Genomic DNA, 16694 nt, shown 5'->3' on the forward strand with positions numbered 1-16694 from the left:
AAAGGCAGATGTTTGCCGTGGCGCTATATTTACATGTAACAAAAATAAAGCAGGGCTCACATTTAGGTCACAAGTAATGATGCGGCGCCCGCCGGTTGTGGGTGGGGCACGGGGATCCATGAACCAAGCAGAACATAGTGTACAGCTGGTGCTCACAGAAAACACCAACTAAAGTTAAAAGATGTTTCTATCTAAGGTGGGCGGGGGCGTCCACAACGAGGAGCTAGTTTGAGTAGAAAGGGCCCACAAAAACTGAGGCGCAGAGAAGGAAAAGTCCAGGAGACAAGTGGTTGCATTATTCGGTTGTAAAGTGCTGGTGGTGTTTTGTGGTGGTGCAGACGGTGTCGACAACCCGAGGGTGGTAAGAGTGCAATGCACCCAATCATGGCTGTACTTACCAAGCACATGGAGGGTGAGGGGGGACCCTTGGTTTACCTGAGGGCAGCTATAAAATAATTTTATTTCAGAAACTCCGTCAAGATTGCTATTGAGGTTTTCAGGGGCTTAGCGCAAATTCCAAAGTTGCTAGGGTTTTTTCTTCTTTCTTTTTTAAAATGAGGAATTAGGTTTTGCGGAAAGTGATCCTTAGAAATAAGTGCATTTCACGAGAGGCTCGAGCCCAAAAACGTTAAGGCCTGGAACTGTCACACCCTTGGAAAGTTTACCGAATTTTGTGAATTTCACAATGGGCAAATCTGGGTGGGGTAAATTTCATTTTCTCAGACTCATCATTAGGATTTGACCTTTTCCCGGCCAACAAGGCTGGATCGAAGCCGACCGGCCTGCAGTGAAGGGTTGCTGCGACTGAGCAGAACAGCATCTGCTTTCGGGGGGAGGGGCCTAAGGCAAATTCATCTGCGGCAGGAAACCGACTGATAGGTCCGAAGTTCTAAAGGACACTCAGACACTGGACTAACGGGTGACTCCCTCCATTTAGTCCGCCAGCTCAGTGAACTCCTACAGCAGCTCTAGGAATCTGTATTTGACCTCAGCCATAGGTTTAAATAAAGGTGGGTCTACTCGGCCTTTCATCCATCCGAGGTTGACAAAATGAGTATCATTAAGTTGGGTCAAAATAAATATCTGCTGTTCAGCTCCCAGATGCCCCCTCTGGGTGAGCACGTGCTGCGTTAGCAGCTCTTTGTGCATTTCAGGGACAGCATTGCTCCTGCTTTCGGTGTCACCAAGTCCACCCGTGATAGTGGCTCAGTCTGCAAGCACAGAGGGAATGGGGCAGTCTGAACTATCTCAGACAGGATGCTACGGGCACCCACAGTGCTTTCAGACTTATTCAGGAATTATAAGGGACATCAGTGGGCTTCCCCTGCCTCCCGGGCAGGATGCGGCGTCCACACTTCCTGGGCAGAGGAGAGGAGTCCGAGCTCGGAGCTGCACACTGAGGCCGGGAGAGAGGCTCATGTACCATAGCACAGCTGGAGCACGCCCGCGAGCCGCCGCCACACACCAAGAGGGGAATCACTGGGGCCACCTCGTCTTTTGGGGAGTATTGTTTGTTGGGGGAGGGGGCGGCGGTATCCAGGACGTTGCACCAATAAATGTCACACATAGGAAGAGACTTACACACACCCTTGGAGCCAGTTCCTTCCAAAACAAACCCCAAGGAGCAACAACCAAACACTGATCTACAGGCTCATATTTTTGTTAGGTGAAGAGGCAAACCCAGGTACAAATCCAAAGGACCAGTGGGGGACAGCAGTGCTAAGGCCAGGGAATCCTGGAGACCACGCACAACATGTGCTAGGATACAATACAGCTCTTGCACTGCACTTCTGATGTTCAAATATGGACTGCAAGATACCCACATGCACAATATTGTCAAGGTACGTAGGTGTGGACCAGAATAGTACATGTGCCCTCCACGGTGCCCGCCTACCTCGTTGAGTATATTGGGGGCGGATGATATTGCCACAGGAAGTATATGTTGACATACAAATAACAGACAAAGGTGGGAGAGACACTCATTTCGTCTAGGTCAATAGTACAACTGTGTGTGTGAGAGGGGGTCGGTCAATTACAACTTTAAGCAGATAATGTTACCTTCTGCACCGCCCCATAGCGCTGGATGGCATCTGACAGCTGGTTTTTTAGCCTGTCCAACTGAAGCCGATCTTGCTGTAATTAATAATAAAACAATATGAATAGGATTAGATGATGAAGTTGTACAACATGCACTCGTCACATCGCCACTTCCTGAAAGGGGCTACATGGTCCTGAAAGTTCGGGGCATGAAGGAATACAATGCCTGGTAAAGGCTTCATCTCTACTAGAGACCTAGATGTCTTCTTGAAAAAGCACACTGGATGCACATGGCCTTCTCTACATGAACAACAGTTTCATTTCTAAGAGTGACTGTACCTTTTAGCAATGTGTGTTCAAACACTGGTTGAGCAACACTCGATATGCACTGATGAGACACAGACTGGCATCCCAAACATGTATTGTTGCTGCACAACAGTTGACTCTATGATGGAGGTCACAGTCAATGATACTAATGAATACACACCTTTTAAATGGAAGCCATAGATGACCTTCAAGCAGTCATTGGAGGTTATAAGTAGGACAAGCGAAATTATGGGAAATAAGTGTTGCTGCAGCCACAGGATTTTCCACATAATTATGGATTTGCCACACTTGTCACTTAATCCTCCATCTGCTCTATAATCTACAGATTTTACAGAAAAAAATGTTTCAAGCTTAAAAAGATCAAATGTTAATAAAAACATGGCAACATGTGTTGCTGCACAGTGGAAGGGCCTTTGCAAAGGCTCACTGCTCACATTTCAGTTGCTTATTACTGTATTTTGGTGTAAACTGGTACTAAATCAGTTACTTACCATCTGGGATGCATATTCTGATAGACTATCTTATCGAAGGTTCCACACCTTGTGAATTCCCCCAGGCACCAGAATGGATTAGGTAAGTTTTGTTGCAATTCCTTCGTGTGACTCTACATCAGATCCGTCCAGCCCTGGCTACGGCATCTCCATCAATGTGCCATCTTTCGCCCTGCCGTCACTTTCTTTCTGATCTCTGACCACACCATTAGACATGAAGCTATCAAAATCAGATAGTGCAGTGTGCAGAGTATTAATGGACTGTATTGAGCTAATTCCAAACAATGGAATCCCTGGGCGGATGGAGGTGGCAGTGAGAGATCTGCACTTTTCTACCAGAAAAGTCATTATGGAAGTTAAGTAACTTCTTGTTCTGATAGAGACTTCTAACCACAGATTCTTCAACTTGTAAATAGATACCAAAGCAGTACACCTCCTCAGGTGGTGGGTCTGTGGAATTACTCAGACCCGGAAATCCTACAGGAAGATCAAAGTGCTTCGTGAACATGTGGAGGGGTGCCCACAAAGCAGCCTGCAAATATCCATGACCCAGCACAGTGGTGCAGCCTTTGTTAACTAGGAATGAGCATGCAAGCTTTTAAGGGCTGCCTCTTGGCTAGCCCATGGAAGATCTTAATGTATAAGATAATACATCCAAAGATGGTTCTCTTTTGCGGGGGCATGTCCATGAGGGACTACTGCGCATCTGATGAAAAGTTTGTGAAGTGGCTCTAGGCTTCATATGCAAAGACCACGCAAAGACCACGCTGGTCCCGACTACCCTACCCTGACAATTGGCTGTGTCCAGACCTCAGCAGACCTGTGCACTTTGCCCTGACTTCACCATCTAAGATGCAGGTTTTAATCTAATCTCTTCTGGGACAGCGGGTAAGACGTTTGCCACCCTATCACACAAGGTGTGATAGTGTCTGCCCAGGAGGTAAGTGGTTTTGACAGAACTTAGGGCATAACTAGTACTGCAGAGAACTCGTTTTGTGAACGCTTCCATTCATTTAGATTCCCTGCCCCATGGAGTGGTAGGAAACAAATTGGGGTTTAGTAGCTGGAGGATGCCTGAACCACCAATCTTTCCAGGGTGTAATGCTGGAGCAGAAACTCAGGTCAGCAGAGGCAGGCCCATGCGGCCTCGAAACTAGCCAATTTACTGGAGGGCAAGATCCTGGTTTCGCCTAAGTGCCCACCAGGTGGTCAATGAAGATCTCATTTACAGGTAGCAAAAGTTCTTGCCTGGTCTGTGCTGGATCGAGGACCTCATTTTAGACATTTGTTTTTACTTCTTGCATGGGGAGGGTAAGGTCAAGGACTTCCACCACCTTTGACAAAGGAGGCGGAGTTTTCAGTAGCCACATTCTGGTTTGGTGATTCTAAACCAATGTCTGGTGAGGGCCCAGGCCACTGCCATCTCAGAGGTCTTCGAATCTAATCAGCTCTTTATAAAAATCATCTTTATAGTCACCATATTCATCATCCTTGTGGTGGTATATTTCTGGGTTAGAATGGGCATAATGTTGCTGGGTAGAAGCTGAGCCTCTGCATCCAAATCAGTGTCGATAATGTCCGACATGACATCGAGACTCTGGCCTGTGGCATTAGTTGTAGTGCCACGGACTGCATCTGACGTTGCCAAGGGGCTAGAGCCACAGCGCTGGGCTTGTAGAAGGGACCAACTTTGGGAGAAAGTTGAGTAGCAGGTACGGAGTCAAGGACAGATCCCCCATCAGGGTTCCAGCAGGCAGTCACCTTTGATCCTTGGGGCCAAAAAGTGCTCCAGCGGGATCCAGTGGGGTACCAAGGACTTTGGTCACGGCCTCTATCAGCGTACACATTTTGTCCGCTGTAGCCATCCTCTAGGGAAGAAGATTGAATAGAAGCACTTCAGTGGTCTGTTCCATGAAACAGCTCGGCAACCTGGAGGTACTTGGAGCGTTGCACCCCTCTGAACAGTGAGAGTGGTGGGATGTAGGAGATTCATGTTTGGATTTTTTTGTTTCCTGTGAGACTTTCAGGAATGCCTGAAATCCATTACTTCAGTTTGGAATGATCGTGTGAGCAGCCTCGGGAACAAGAGTGCCTCCGCATCCTTGAGCAGGACCACTTCTTCCCACAGAGTTCAGTGATAGCTAGTTTGGCTTCACAATTGTACACACCTTGTGGTTCAACTTTGCACAGCAAGGACACGACTCCGAATTGTGTGAGGTGCTGAGGCATTAGGGGCAGACATCATGGGTGTCCGTTGCTGGCATCTGTTGGTGACAGTCACAAAATGGTTTAATGCCTGTCATTTTGTGAACCATACCTGCACACTGTAAAAATGTTTGAGGGGAAAAAAGTCACCTCCCTGGTGGAAAAAGTCTGTCCAGTAAGCACACTGCTACCTCCAGATCCACGTCGGAAAGTAAGGAAAGGAAGGCGATGACACCAGATCATGAATGTGGCGCATGTATGGTGACCTCTATGTCATATCCGGGACAGTTCTGATTCAGAACCGCACAATGCTGCCTACTGATTGGCAAGGAAAATTCTGGATCAACTCTGGCACCAGGGGAAGTTCACAAGGTGAGGAATCGGTAGTCAAGTCTCTATCAGATGTGGTGAAATATTTGCCTAGACAGTGTTAACGTGTACAAATGAGTGGAAGTACAGCTATCCTAAAATGTGCTGCATAATTTGGTCCTCTCCTGCCTTATAATTCCAGCAGACCAACTTACTAGCAGTGATAACTAGTTATTGCATTTATTATGATTGTAACAAAGTCACCCACACAAAGCTACGTTGTCAGTGTTTGTCACTCAGGGTCAGTGCACCACATTGTCACCATATTAGTATCCCTGTGCCTCACTGCCAATGTCTATGTCAGTGTTCCTGGGACAGTGTCCTCATGCCCATGCCACCTTGTCATTGTCCCAGTATCATTGTTTCCAAACCATGTTCCCATGCAAGGGTCCCATCTGCAGTGCCCTACTGTTAGTGTCCTTGAGAAGGTATCAGTGTGTCAGTTTCCGGGGTTACTTTATCAGTCTAATTGCCCCAGTGTCTGTCTGTGAGCATAGCACTATACCCAAGTCAGTATTCAATTGTCAAAGTTCATATTCGAGCGTCAGTGTGTCTCAAATTCAATGTCCCTCAGTGAGCGCCCCCGTGTTCTTGCCCCCGGGTGCTTCCCAGTGCCAGGGAGTACTGCCCCCATGCCTTTGCCATTGCCCTGGTATTCTAAAGGCAGCAGCACAGCCCCTGTCTCATTATGTACACACGTTTTACTGTCCCTGTGTCACTGACACAAGCCCCACCCACAATGTAAGGAAACCTGCTGCCGGAGTATCAGTGGTTTGTTCAAATGTTCCTAACTCCATCTTAGTGTACCGGAGTCATTTTAGAAGAGTCGGGTTCTCAGTGGTGCTTGTTTGTTCAGTGTTTATACCACACTAAGGTCACTTCAAATCCTTATCTGCGAGACACAGGGGAAGCAGGTGACACGTGAGATGGAGGGCCTCCGAAGGTAAGGATGGAAGAGCAATTAACTGCTAAAAATACAGATGTAGCGTGAAACATTTGTCGCCATAAATATGTTTTTTTCGAAGTACCTAACATGTCTTTAGCTCTAAAGTACGTTTTAGTTTGCAATGAATTGTGCTTGAAATGGCAGGAGCTTATAGTTAAAAGCAGCCATTTGATCTCCCAGCCCTGCCTGCTTCCAAGAGTGCTTGCAGGAGGCCGAAAATAATAAATGGTTGCCCGGGCCCTCCACCATGGCTACAACCTTGCTATGGTTATAATCCTCAAGTCGCTGTTTTCTCAAAACTGTATCAAAAGAGATTTCCAAGTGATACTATCACTCTGGGGCATCTTTAAAAAAACGATGCCATCTTGTAGCTCTGTTGTGCTTCCTGATGGATACTTCACTGGAGGTAACTGATGCTATGGGGCTGGGAGGACTTCTGGGACTTCAGTACAGGCCAATATATTACTCTCCCAAAATGTACCCGTGCTGTCAATTCACCAATATATATTTTACCCTACTGGACATGGAGGTGCCTTATGGTTCCAATACAAAAAAAAATAAACACTTAAATAACCACATAATGGTGGGCAATAGAGTTAAAACACCCTCTAATGACTACGCCTGGGTGAAATTTTTGTTACGTCGCAGTGATCTTGCATTTTGTAATTTTGCATTACACTTGCAAAGAGAGATTCCCAAAATTATGATAATGTGCCACATTAAGTAACTACGCACTGTTTGCAGCAAACATTTAGTTCATGTGAAAAACGAACTAGCAGAACGCAAGTGGCTGGTGTTGGAAGCACTTGTCTTTTTTTGTGCTATTTTTATTTATTTAAGTATGAAATCCAGCCTCGGTCCTAAAATGGATTCAAGGGCACACTACACGGTAAAATGTACAACCAACAAATGCTGGTTTGTTCTTTTGCGTAATTTTGCATAATTGTTCTGCAATTTCAAGTGATTACAAAAGCAAATTACGTCAATTCACACACTCCCTACTAAGGACTTCATAAATGACAGAATTGTTGATGAAGCCTTCCCCTATTTCGACAGTAAACAACCTGCTAGGGGTCCTGTGCTCAATACAACTAGACAAAGGACTCAGACTGCTCCGATCCATGGATACCACAAAGGAATGATGGCAGAAATGATGAAGCATCCAAGCAGATTTTAATATTTCTCAAATGTTTAACCTGGGATCCTCTGCTTAAATTGACGGTCAAGATAAACATATAACTTACCCTTCATCGTCCACCGCACACTTCTTGGTAATACAATATCGCAAATAGTGCCGACTGAATCTACACTAAACAGATTAAAGGGCCTATTTTAAGTTAATATATATTTTCATGAAAAGTTAGAATCAATTCCATTCAGTAACTTTTACTATATCAAACCGCATAATGTCATAATGGACATGAAATGCAAACTCGGATTATAGTCATTCCAAATGACTTTAGTCCCCCATTATCAATCTGCACAAAATTTGTAGTTAAGGTGGACCAGAAATGCATCTGTCAAAACCCTGGGCAGAATTGTCAAAGGTAATTGACAGCATCAAATCAAAAAAGTCAATTCCTGTGGAGCCCGCAAGTACACAGCTGAGATCCCAAACTATGTAATTAGACTTGCCACAGGGTCGATTTTCTATGGCAATACCGGTGTATTAATGTCCCGGTCTGAACAAAAATGAACAAAATCACCTATATCCAGTATTTTTAGCCTTTATCCGTAGGTATGTCAAACAGTAAACCTAAATAGGAAGTACTTTTTTAAGTTGTTCTAGAGATGCGCAACGATTGCTAAGATTTAAGGTAAACAAAAGGCAGAACAGTAATGTTCCAAATAAATTCATACCACTTAAAACAGCGACCGGTGTCTTCCTATTGGAAACGTGGCAACCCTGCTTAATACACACATTTAAATGTGTCGATAATATTTGGTTTCTTGCTATTTATGGGAAAGGTGACTCCGGTACAAGCGGACAAATAATCATCTCCCAAAATTATAAGTGCACCTGCTGCTTCACATACCTAAGTTATTATGGTCCCTATGTAGATTTTCACTCTTTTTATTAACTCGCTCAGCAACTTCCTTCTGGCACAGAGACCCACAAAAAAATAACGAACCGCCACACTTTCACTTTCATGGTTATGAAATGGCCGAGGATCCTCAACTGTTTTGGAAAATGACGGGACAATAAGGTACTTTAAAGACTGGGGGTGACGGCTAGACGTAATGGAAAGACTCACGTCCAGCACGCTGCTGAGCGCGTGCTGACGTCACGTGCGTGGCTCATCATGGCCGCCACCATGAAAGCAAGGACACTGCCAGGTGCCTGGGCTACTTACCCGGGAAGACCCCCTGACTACCTCGGACAGCTGCTTGATGGCCTTCGTGCTGGTGGTGATGGTTTTGTTGGTCTCCTGCTGCGTGGCATGCCTGTCAAGAAAGCACAAGAGAAGCGGGTTTGTTAAGGGGTGTGGTGCCATGCTTCCATAACATACACGCCGAGAAAACGCTGCACTCGCCACTTTTCAAAAGAGCTTAGAGGTTCTCTCTCATCTTAAGACGCGTTACCTAATGCAAGAAACTTCTTAACTCAGGTTAATTTAAAAGCGGTACTCGTCATATGATCTCTACCATGGTCACTAGATTTAAACAATGTGTGCATTGCAGAGCCACAGATGTACGGTGGGTGTTGGTAACATATGAGAAATTCTAGAGTACTGGTCCTACGTTGGTGATTTACCAATGCATACACCTGATTCATGCAGCGCAAGGTCCTATCATCTTACAACATTGTTGGCTCCATCGACGAAATGTACTGCTACATGGAAACTTGGGAGCCTGTGTTGATATATGTGCTGTATAAAAAGAACTGTTATTCTTTAATGGATTATGCTCCTGTTGAAAATTTGGTGAACAAACCTATTGCTGAAATTGGCAAAATGTGGAACTGCTCCTGTTTTACAACTGTTTGTAGAAGCCGCTAATGAGTGCACAACATTTTCTGATTAGGTTTGTGGCAGTTCGAGTACTAGTCTACTATCATTACTCTTTCACTATATATAATAGTTATCTGGGTATCCCTCAATGTTCCCAAAGGCTAAAGTTTCATGCCATAACTATCTTGTTGCATGCAAGTGACTCAATGTAACACCGGTCTATCATCCTTATAAGTTAATTTATCTATGGTATTAATTTCAAACGAATACCTGAGTATTCATTTATCAAAAAGTAAGGCTATGATAATTGCAAAGAAGAAAATGAGGATGATATCATACAAGTGGACACACAAAATAGACCCCCTAAAAGGACAGGTATTCTTTGCCAGCACAGGTAAACAACCATTAGAAAAGCGTATAGGTTTTACCTACATGAGAGCTATTGGCTTTGCCAAAGTCTTTAAGCCATTTTGTACATCAGCATGCAGCTGAGTGGAGTGGTGTAGAGTGGTACAGAATGAACTGGAGAGGTACAGAGTGGCTGGAAGTGGCAGAGTGCAATGGTCTAGAGGGCAGTGGCCTAAAGTGGTGCAGAGTAGAATACAGTGGTGGAGAGTAGTGCAGAGTAGAGTGGCGCAGAGCAGTTTGGTGCAGAGTGCAGTAGCATAAAGCAGAATAGTGCAGAGTAGAGTGCAGTAGCATAGAGTGGGATAGGATGCAGTGGTGCAGCATCAGGTAGAGTGGCACAGAATGCAGTGGCGTGATGGAGAGGTGCGGAGTGCAGTGGTACAGAGTAGAGTGCAGTGGTACAGAGTAGAGTGGTGAGGTGTACAGTACAGTAGCGTAGAATAGTGTAGAATGATGCACAGTAGTGTCAGAGTGTACGAGCATGACCTGCAGTGGCACAAGGAAGAGCATAGTAGAGTGGTGCAGAGTAGAGTGGTGTAGAGTACAGGGGCGTAGAGTTGGGTGCAGTGGTATAGAGCGCAGGGTAGGTGTTTGGGAGAGGAAAAGCAGCATTATGGAAGAGGGATGGGAGAAGGAATAGAAGCTACATTGAGGGGATACAGGAGATGGACTGAAAACACAAGCTCTCCTATTGAACACAACGAAAAAGGTAGCTGCAAAAATGGGAGCAGTGGATGGACGCAAGTATTGATGCAATGTCCAGGAGAGGCCCAACACAAAAAGAGGACATAATGCCTTACATGACGCTGTATCAAGTGGAGACAAAGGAAATGAGAGCAATGTTGAAGCTAACAAATGGTAAGCTATGTGCTGGCTGTAAGCACACTGTATGTAAAAATTATGTCTTGCAGAGATAGTCCGCTTATGCGCTATGGAAAACTTTTTAGAAATGGCGCTGCTGCTCATAAGTTCTACATTTGTCTAAATGTCACCAACTTTAATAAATAGGTTAAGAAATCTTCAGATTAATACTTGGTTTAAAAAAATGAAAGCAAAGTTGTAAAATGCAGCTTTAATTGCAGAAAAACGTGCAGCCCAATGTGGAGCAGCTCTCTTAAAACTTAGGAACAGGTGATATCCCAAATAAAATGGAATCTTCAGAAAAACTAACTAGACAAGTTGGTTTGTTATCTTTGCAATTTAGTACCTTAGGACCTGATGCATGTTTTTTCTTTCCCACTTTAATTTCTCATCATATAAAATAAGTACGTTCGCTTTTGAGTAATGCATGTAAATCGGTTGATATATCTGAAATGAACTACATTGCGCTGATGCTGTCAAGGGTTGTTGTGACTGTGCACATTTCTAGAGGTATTTTCGCATATTTATAGTATGTCATTTGGACAGTCGTGGCCTCGGGGGATTTCAATGAATACCACAAAGAAATAAACTAAGAAGCTATTCAGGAGGTTGCTAATTAGAAGAGAGCTAAGGATGCGCAGGAGCAGAAACCAAAGCACAAGCTAATATGTTGTGAAAACGGCAACAAATCATTCGATGTCACTCCCTGGCAGCGCTAACAGGGCGCTCGGAATTCATATGGGAAACCTAACTGAGGAAGGCGCGTGCGCCTAGACTTGGACCACCGAAGGTGACATGCTGTTAATGCAGAATGCGAGGGACAGCCTACAGCAGGGCAGGACATGAATGACACTGCATACATGCAGCGGGAGAGGGGAGGACTAGCTCTTGAAAATCCTGAAACCTCAAAACGGATTTTGAACTGACAGATGGCACGCTGAAGGACCACTGTGTACTACACTGAAAAGTTACGCACCAGAAAAAAAAAAAAAGTTCATTACATTCGTTATGAGAAATCGTACTTGTAAAACCAGCTTGTCCCAGGTGAAAAATAGTGAAAAGCAGCTGGTCCAAGAGGGCCTGCATCTTGCCGACCCGGCAGGCTTAAGTGGAAACAGTTTTGCGCCTCAAAAGTTAAACAGAGCAATTGTGCATTGGTTTCAATGTTGATGCCATCAGAAAGAAGTCAATACTAAGTTAAAATCACACTGCACAACAACAAAAGGGCGGATATAGATATTTCAAAAACTGGTGTTTTTTCCAGAACATGGCTGCTTGCTGAGAAGCGCTGTGTGATCATAGATCGCTTTTATTGCATGCATACCAAAAAGCTGTGAGACACTAGTCTGGTACGTGGTGCAGGCCGTCAGCAAGTCATGGTAAGAGACAAGGTAGTGTTGTCAGGGAGTACCTACAAAACACACCACAAGATGGGGGAAAGGCACACTTTTAAAACTAGGCAAACTACCTAAACTCCAGCGCACTGATGAGCATGTGTTGTGACATCAGGGACTAAGGTATTTGCACTATTATCTCCCACAGATAAGCATCGCAACCCTACAAGGTAACAACAGTGGAATGCAACTGCTGACATTTCAAAGGGTGAGCCTCTGTGAGACTGGAGGTGCACATCTACCAATGGAGAATCTCAGAGGACAGAGTGAAAGATTTCCACACAAGCACAGCAACTCCCCGATGCTTCAGCTAGCAGAGAAGGGAAGTCATCTGGATGCACCAACAGGATGCAGGAGGCGTTCAGACCCAACACAAGAAGAACCTGCAGAGCAAGGACTGGATTTGGACTCAAATATTGGAATCATATCCTATCAAACCCTAAATATCTTATACCCTCCGAGGAAGATGCAAAGCCCCAATTGAAGATGTGTTCAGGATCACTGCAATGAAGTTTAACCTCTGAATAGAGTTGAGGTGCGACTTTTAGTGGGTAATGAAGAGGGTCCGTTGGTGGAGAAAGGTCAAAGTGCTCAATAAATGGTACAAGACCAGCTTGAGGGACTCCGAATGTGCCAACCAATTGTCCAAATATGGAACAACATGGACTCCTGACCTCCATACATAAGGTGCCATCACAGCTAGCTCTTAAATAGTCACTGAGTGTCCATAACTCCAAAGGGTAGATCCGCAAAGTGACAGTGCTGGGACCTCACTGTGAAGCAAAGTCAATGCCTGGAAGAAGAAACAGGCATGCGAGAGATCCAGGGACACCAACTAATTCTCCACAACCAGTACTAAGAACACGAGTCATTTTAATTTTGCCCTGAAGAACAAAGAAATGCAAGAGTATCATTCCCTAAACGGGCCTGAAACTCCATTCCCTCTTGAGGTCTAACTAGTAGAGGAAATTAAATCTTGTACCCCCGCCCTCCTAGGCCACCACAATGGCCCATTTGTACAATAGGGCAAGGACACTCCTCAAACAGTGAGGCATATGTCAGGGTACTCTTCGTTGAAGACTGAAGTCTGGGGGAGTGAACAGAAAGGGAAGGGCGAACTCCTACTGGATAAACGGGAGCATCCAGCAATCCAAGGTAATGACCTCCCAATTGGCCAAAAAATGAGAACACCTCAATGGAAACTGATGGCTTAGGCAAATGAAGAAGCATTGCCATCATAAAAAGGGGATCTGAGCGGCTGGTTTAGGTGACATCTCTTAGATCCAGCTTTTCCCTGAAAGGAGCAGTAAAACTGTTTCAGAATCTAAACAGGTTAGGAAAGTTGCTGCTACTGAGAGGGCAGAGCCCTGGAAAAGCCGCAAAAAGCAGTGATATTGATGGTGAAACTGCTCGTCAGGGAGGCTAATGACAGTGAGCACTCCATAGGACAACTGTTTTTTAACCACTCCAGGGTGAAGTCACATGTAGGAGTGCCGTAAGGATGACCAACCTAAATTCTGCAGATGGCAAGTGTAACTGAAATGCTTCCACTGCTTTATGCAAAACAGACGTAACAAAACAGCCTTGTTCAGAAGGAGGACTCGAAGGATGGATGACAGAGACAGATCTACTCCACTAACATTTTGATGATACAAGCGTTCTCCGTGCTCCTAAAATGCAGGTTACACATATTAAGGGCCTCTGAATCTTAGTCAAAAAGGTCTTCTACTTGTGCGTACTTATGGGTTCTGGGAAGAGGCTCAGTAGGAGGCTAGTCTTTGAAAGAAGCTTTGACCTCTACTGTGGCCACTTGCAACATTTATATATATGTGGCCTTTGTGGGCTAAGGCTGTGGTGATAATAGCAGCAAGAGAGGAGCCGGGCAGGACATCTTACTGTGCTTCGAGGACAACTGGGCCAGCACACTCACAGCCAGTGGTTTTCTTATAATCGCTATCAAGCCCGAGCCTGCAGGGGCACAGAGACAGGCGGCATCACAGTCAGAGATGCCGGAATCACAAACCTAGCAGGATCTGGTCCACACATGGGAACAAGCGCAGAGAGATGAGGGGAAAAGTCCTGAAAACATTCAAAATGGCCTGTTGAAAGGCCCCAACCTGCAAGAGGTTGGTAAATTGAGCTATGAACTGGGGTTTATGTTTCTTAAGGACCTGGGTCACCTTCAAGAGGATGAGGAAGAACCTAGCGCAGGTGTAGTGAGCTGCTGTGTTTCAAAACGGCCCCAGAAGATGTACAGATTCCTCTACAAAAAGAGGAATTCTCCTTCCTGTGGCGTTTCTTGTGCTTTTTGGGGGAATACTCTTAGGGAGAATGCCGCTTGTCAAGAGACTCGCCTGAAGGAATGGGGCGAGACCATTGAGGGGTGTCCTTGGGGACCAGAGCCAAAAACACTTTGGCTTCATATTCTCTGCTGACCTTCAAGTGCATGGAGGTGGCAATTTTATTAATGATCTTTGTTACCTTGTAACAAGCAAAGGGGAAGTTACCATCAAAATGGAAACCAGGACCCTAACTATCAGTGTGTATGATGAGGCACAACATAAGGGAGCTGGACAGAGAATAGCATTCTGAAGGAAGAATTTTGGCAATTTAAAAGAATTTATGTCAAAAGAAGCATTCAAGTTCCATTGAGCTTCAGGGCAGGCTTTGTGTGCTGGAGGACGTGTGATCCCATGAAATTAACTTTCTCTGCTGGTACTTTGATTTCAACATTTTTGTGCAAGCGCCCCAAGTTTCTAAATCACTGCGAGGAGATAGCGATGTCAATTTCTAACTGGCTGGGGCTGAGGTGACAGTGACTTGCAAGTCATACTTATAAGTGCCATCCTCTCGCAAAGCCAAATGACCTGTTACAGTATTGAGAGTCTGAGGAAACCAAGATGGCTACACCATAATCTGCAATCACCACAATACCTTCCAAATATAGAAGAAAGATGTTACATTAATGTGCTTCCAGGGCAGAAACAGGACTGGCAGGGTCCAGGAGCTCCAGTGAGATCAATGCAGCTGCTGCACAGACCACTATGGGTTTGTGGGAAATAGGTGACAGGTGAGTAGTGGGTGTTTTCTGGCAGGCTCGTCTGCAGGTTGCCTGCATAACAGGGGCAGCATATGTAGCAACGATAAAGGTGTCTGCTTGATAGAGGCACTTGTGAACTGAGAAATTGAGGCCAATCCGCAGCCACTGAGAATTAGGACTTCAGAAAGGGCAGTATGACAGCTACACATTGTTCTGGCTTCTATAATCATTAGCAGTACATGCTTTTCTGTTCCTTGTGTCGCTTTATTTCAGTTGAGGAAAATCACACTGAACTTGACTGCCCATAAATCAAGAGCTGAGAATAAATGTTAAACAGGTCAGTAACTACTGCATTAGAACTAAGAGATGACAGTCACGCTGTCTGTATCATGAAATATCCTGCACTGGGAGAAAGGCACAGAGTTTTTATGTGATCAGTGTTGCATGTCTATGCGAGAGGTCTTTCGATTCTGTATTTTGTTCCCTTTAGGATGCTTTGCAACTCTAGCAATGTCTAGAGTGTGCCTGAGTCTGTGTGGCAGAAACCTGCGATGCTTAGGAACCCGACAGCTACAAGGCGAGAGAGGGAACGAACTGCCCCACAAGTTGGGTAACTTGGAATATTTGGTGGATTCTAGTGTATCATGTACGTGTGGCGGCACCAAGATTTTCATTGGACTGATTGCTTACTATCCAGTTGCTCTAGCTTGGCTAGTCTCTCGATTAGGCTGTGTGGTTGTTCTAGTGTCTGAGTGGCCAGGAGGTTGGAGGCTGCCTGGCCTTGTAAGTCACTGACTGCACACATCCGAAGGTAACTTCTTGATTGTGAATGCTTTATAGGAGCAAACGTTCTGCTCACTGAGTCTCCATTTGTACTTGACACTGCCGATGTCTGTCCATCTTAAGTTCATGACTTTGGTACTTGTACTTGGCTGACATGTTCGCTCAGAGGCCACCCAGCTGCTGCAACTAAGGGGATTAAAATAGATGCCGGGAAACATAGGGAGTGACAAATGTTTCCTATTTTCCCTCCTAGAGTGATTTGGCCTTTGGCCTAGGTTTTCACCATGGATGAGTATCCAGAGTGGTATCTGCGAGAGGAGGCGTAGCCATCCTGAGCCTCTCTGAAACAGAGCCACACCCTGCTTCAGTGAGCAAAAGAGCTATGCGACGGGAACTACTACTGTCAGGTGTTACTAAGGAGAGGGTGTATGCTTCTTAGGAGAATCCCTTGGCTGGGAAGGACAGAAGAACTCTCACTCACCTGGCCTGGGTGCCTCTGTGGATGAAGAGACCTTTGCTTACCCTTCCTTTGTCCCTGCTGTATTAGATTTGCAAAACCACCAGAATAGGACTATGGCGCGATCTGGTTAATGGAGCTTGCTAGAGATCTGAGGAGGGATTTTAAATTGTCGATGATACAAAAATTAAAGGGTTTGACAATTCTAATAAAGACCTAATGTAGAATCCAGCATTTGTGTTTTAATGGTGTTTTGCAATGAGTGAGGATTTATGAAATAAAGGGTATTTCCACAACAAAGATCATACTACTGCAAAAGGGTCGAGTGACTTTGCAAGGGCCTCAGCGGGAATGCAGATGTTAGAAGCAAAACAATCATCTATAAAGATTATTCTACTCATTGACCAGAACTATGATCTATGAAC

At 45.0% G+C, this 16694-nt stretch overlaps 1 protein-coding gene across 3 annotated transcripts in view; it reads right to left on the reverse strand.

The window, feature by feature from the left end:
• Window positions 1-16694, reverse strand: part of TSNARE1 (t-SNARE domain containing 1) — a 738845-nt gene that overhangs the window by 244722 nt on the left and 477429 nt on the right. For all 3 annotated transcript variants that reach the window (XM_069220840.1, XM_069220841.1, XM_069220842.1), the window contains 2 exons: window positions 8730-8820; window positions 2059-2133 (listed from right to left, as the gene is read on the reverse strand). In XM_069220840.1, the coding sequence (XP_069076941.1) occupies window positions 2059-2133; window positions 8730-8820 (166 nt within the window). The remainder of the gene's footprint in view (window positions 1-2058; window positions 2134-8729; window positions 8821-16694) is intronic.

The sequence above is a fragment of the Pleurodeles waltl genome, chromosome 2_2, assembly GCF_031143425.1.
Source record: "Pleurodeles waltl isolate 20211129_DDA chromosome 2_2, aPleWal1.hap1.20221129, whole genome shotgun sequence".
In the NCBI taxonomy this organism is placed as follows: domain Eukaryota; kingdom Metazoa; phylum Chordata; class Amphibia; order Caudata; family Salamandridae; genus Pleurodeles; species Pleurodeles waltl.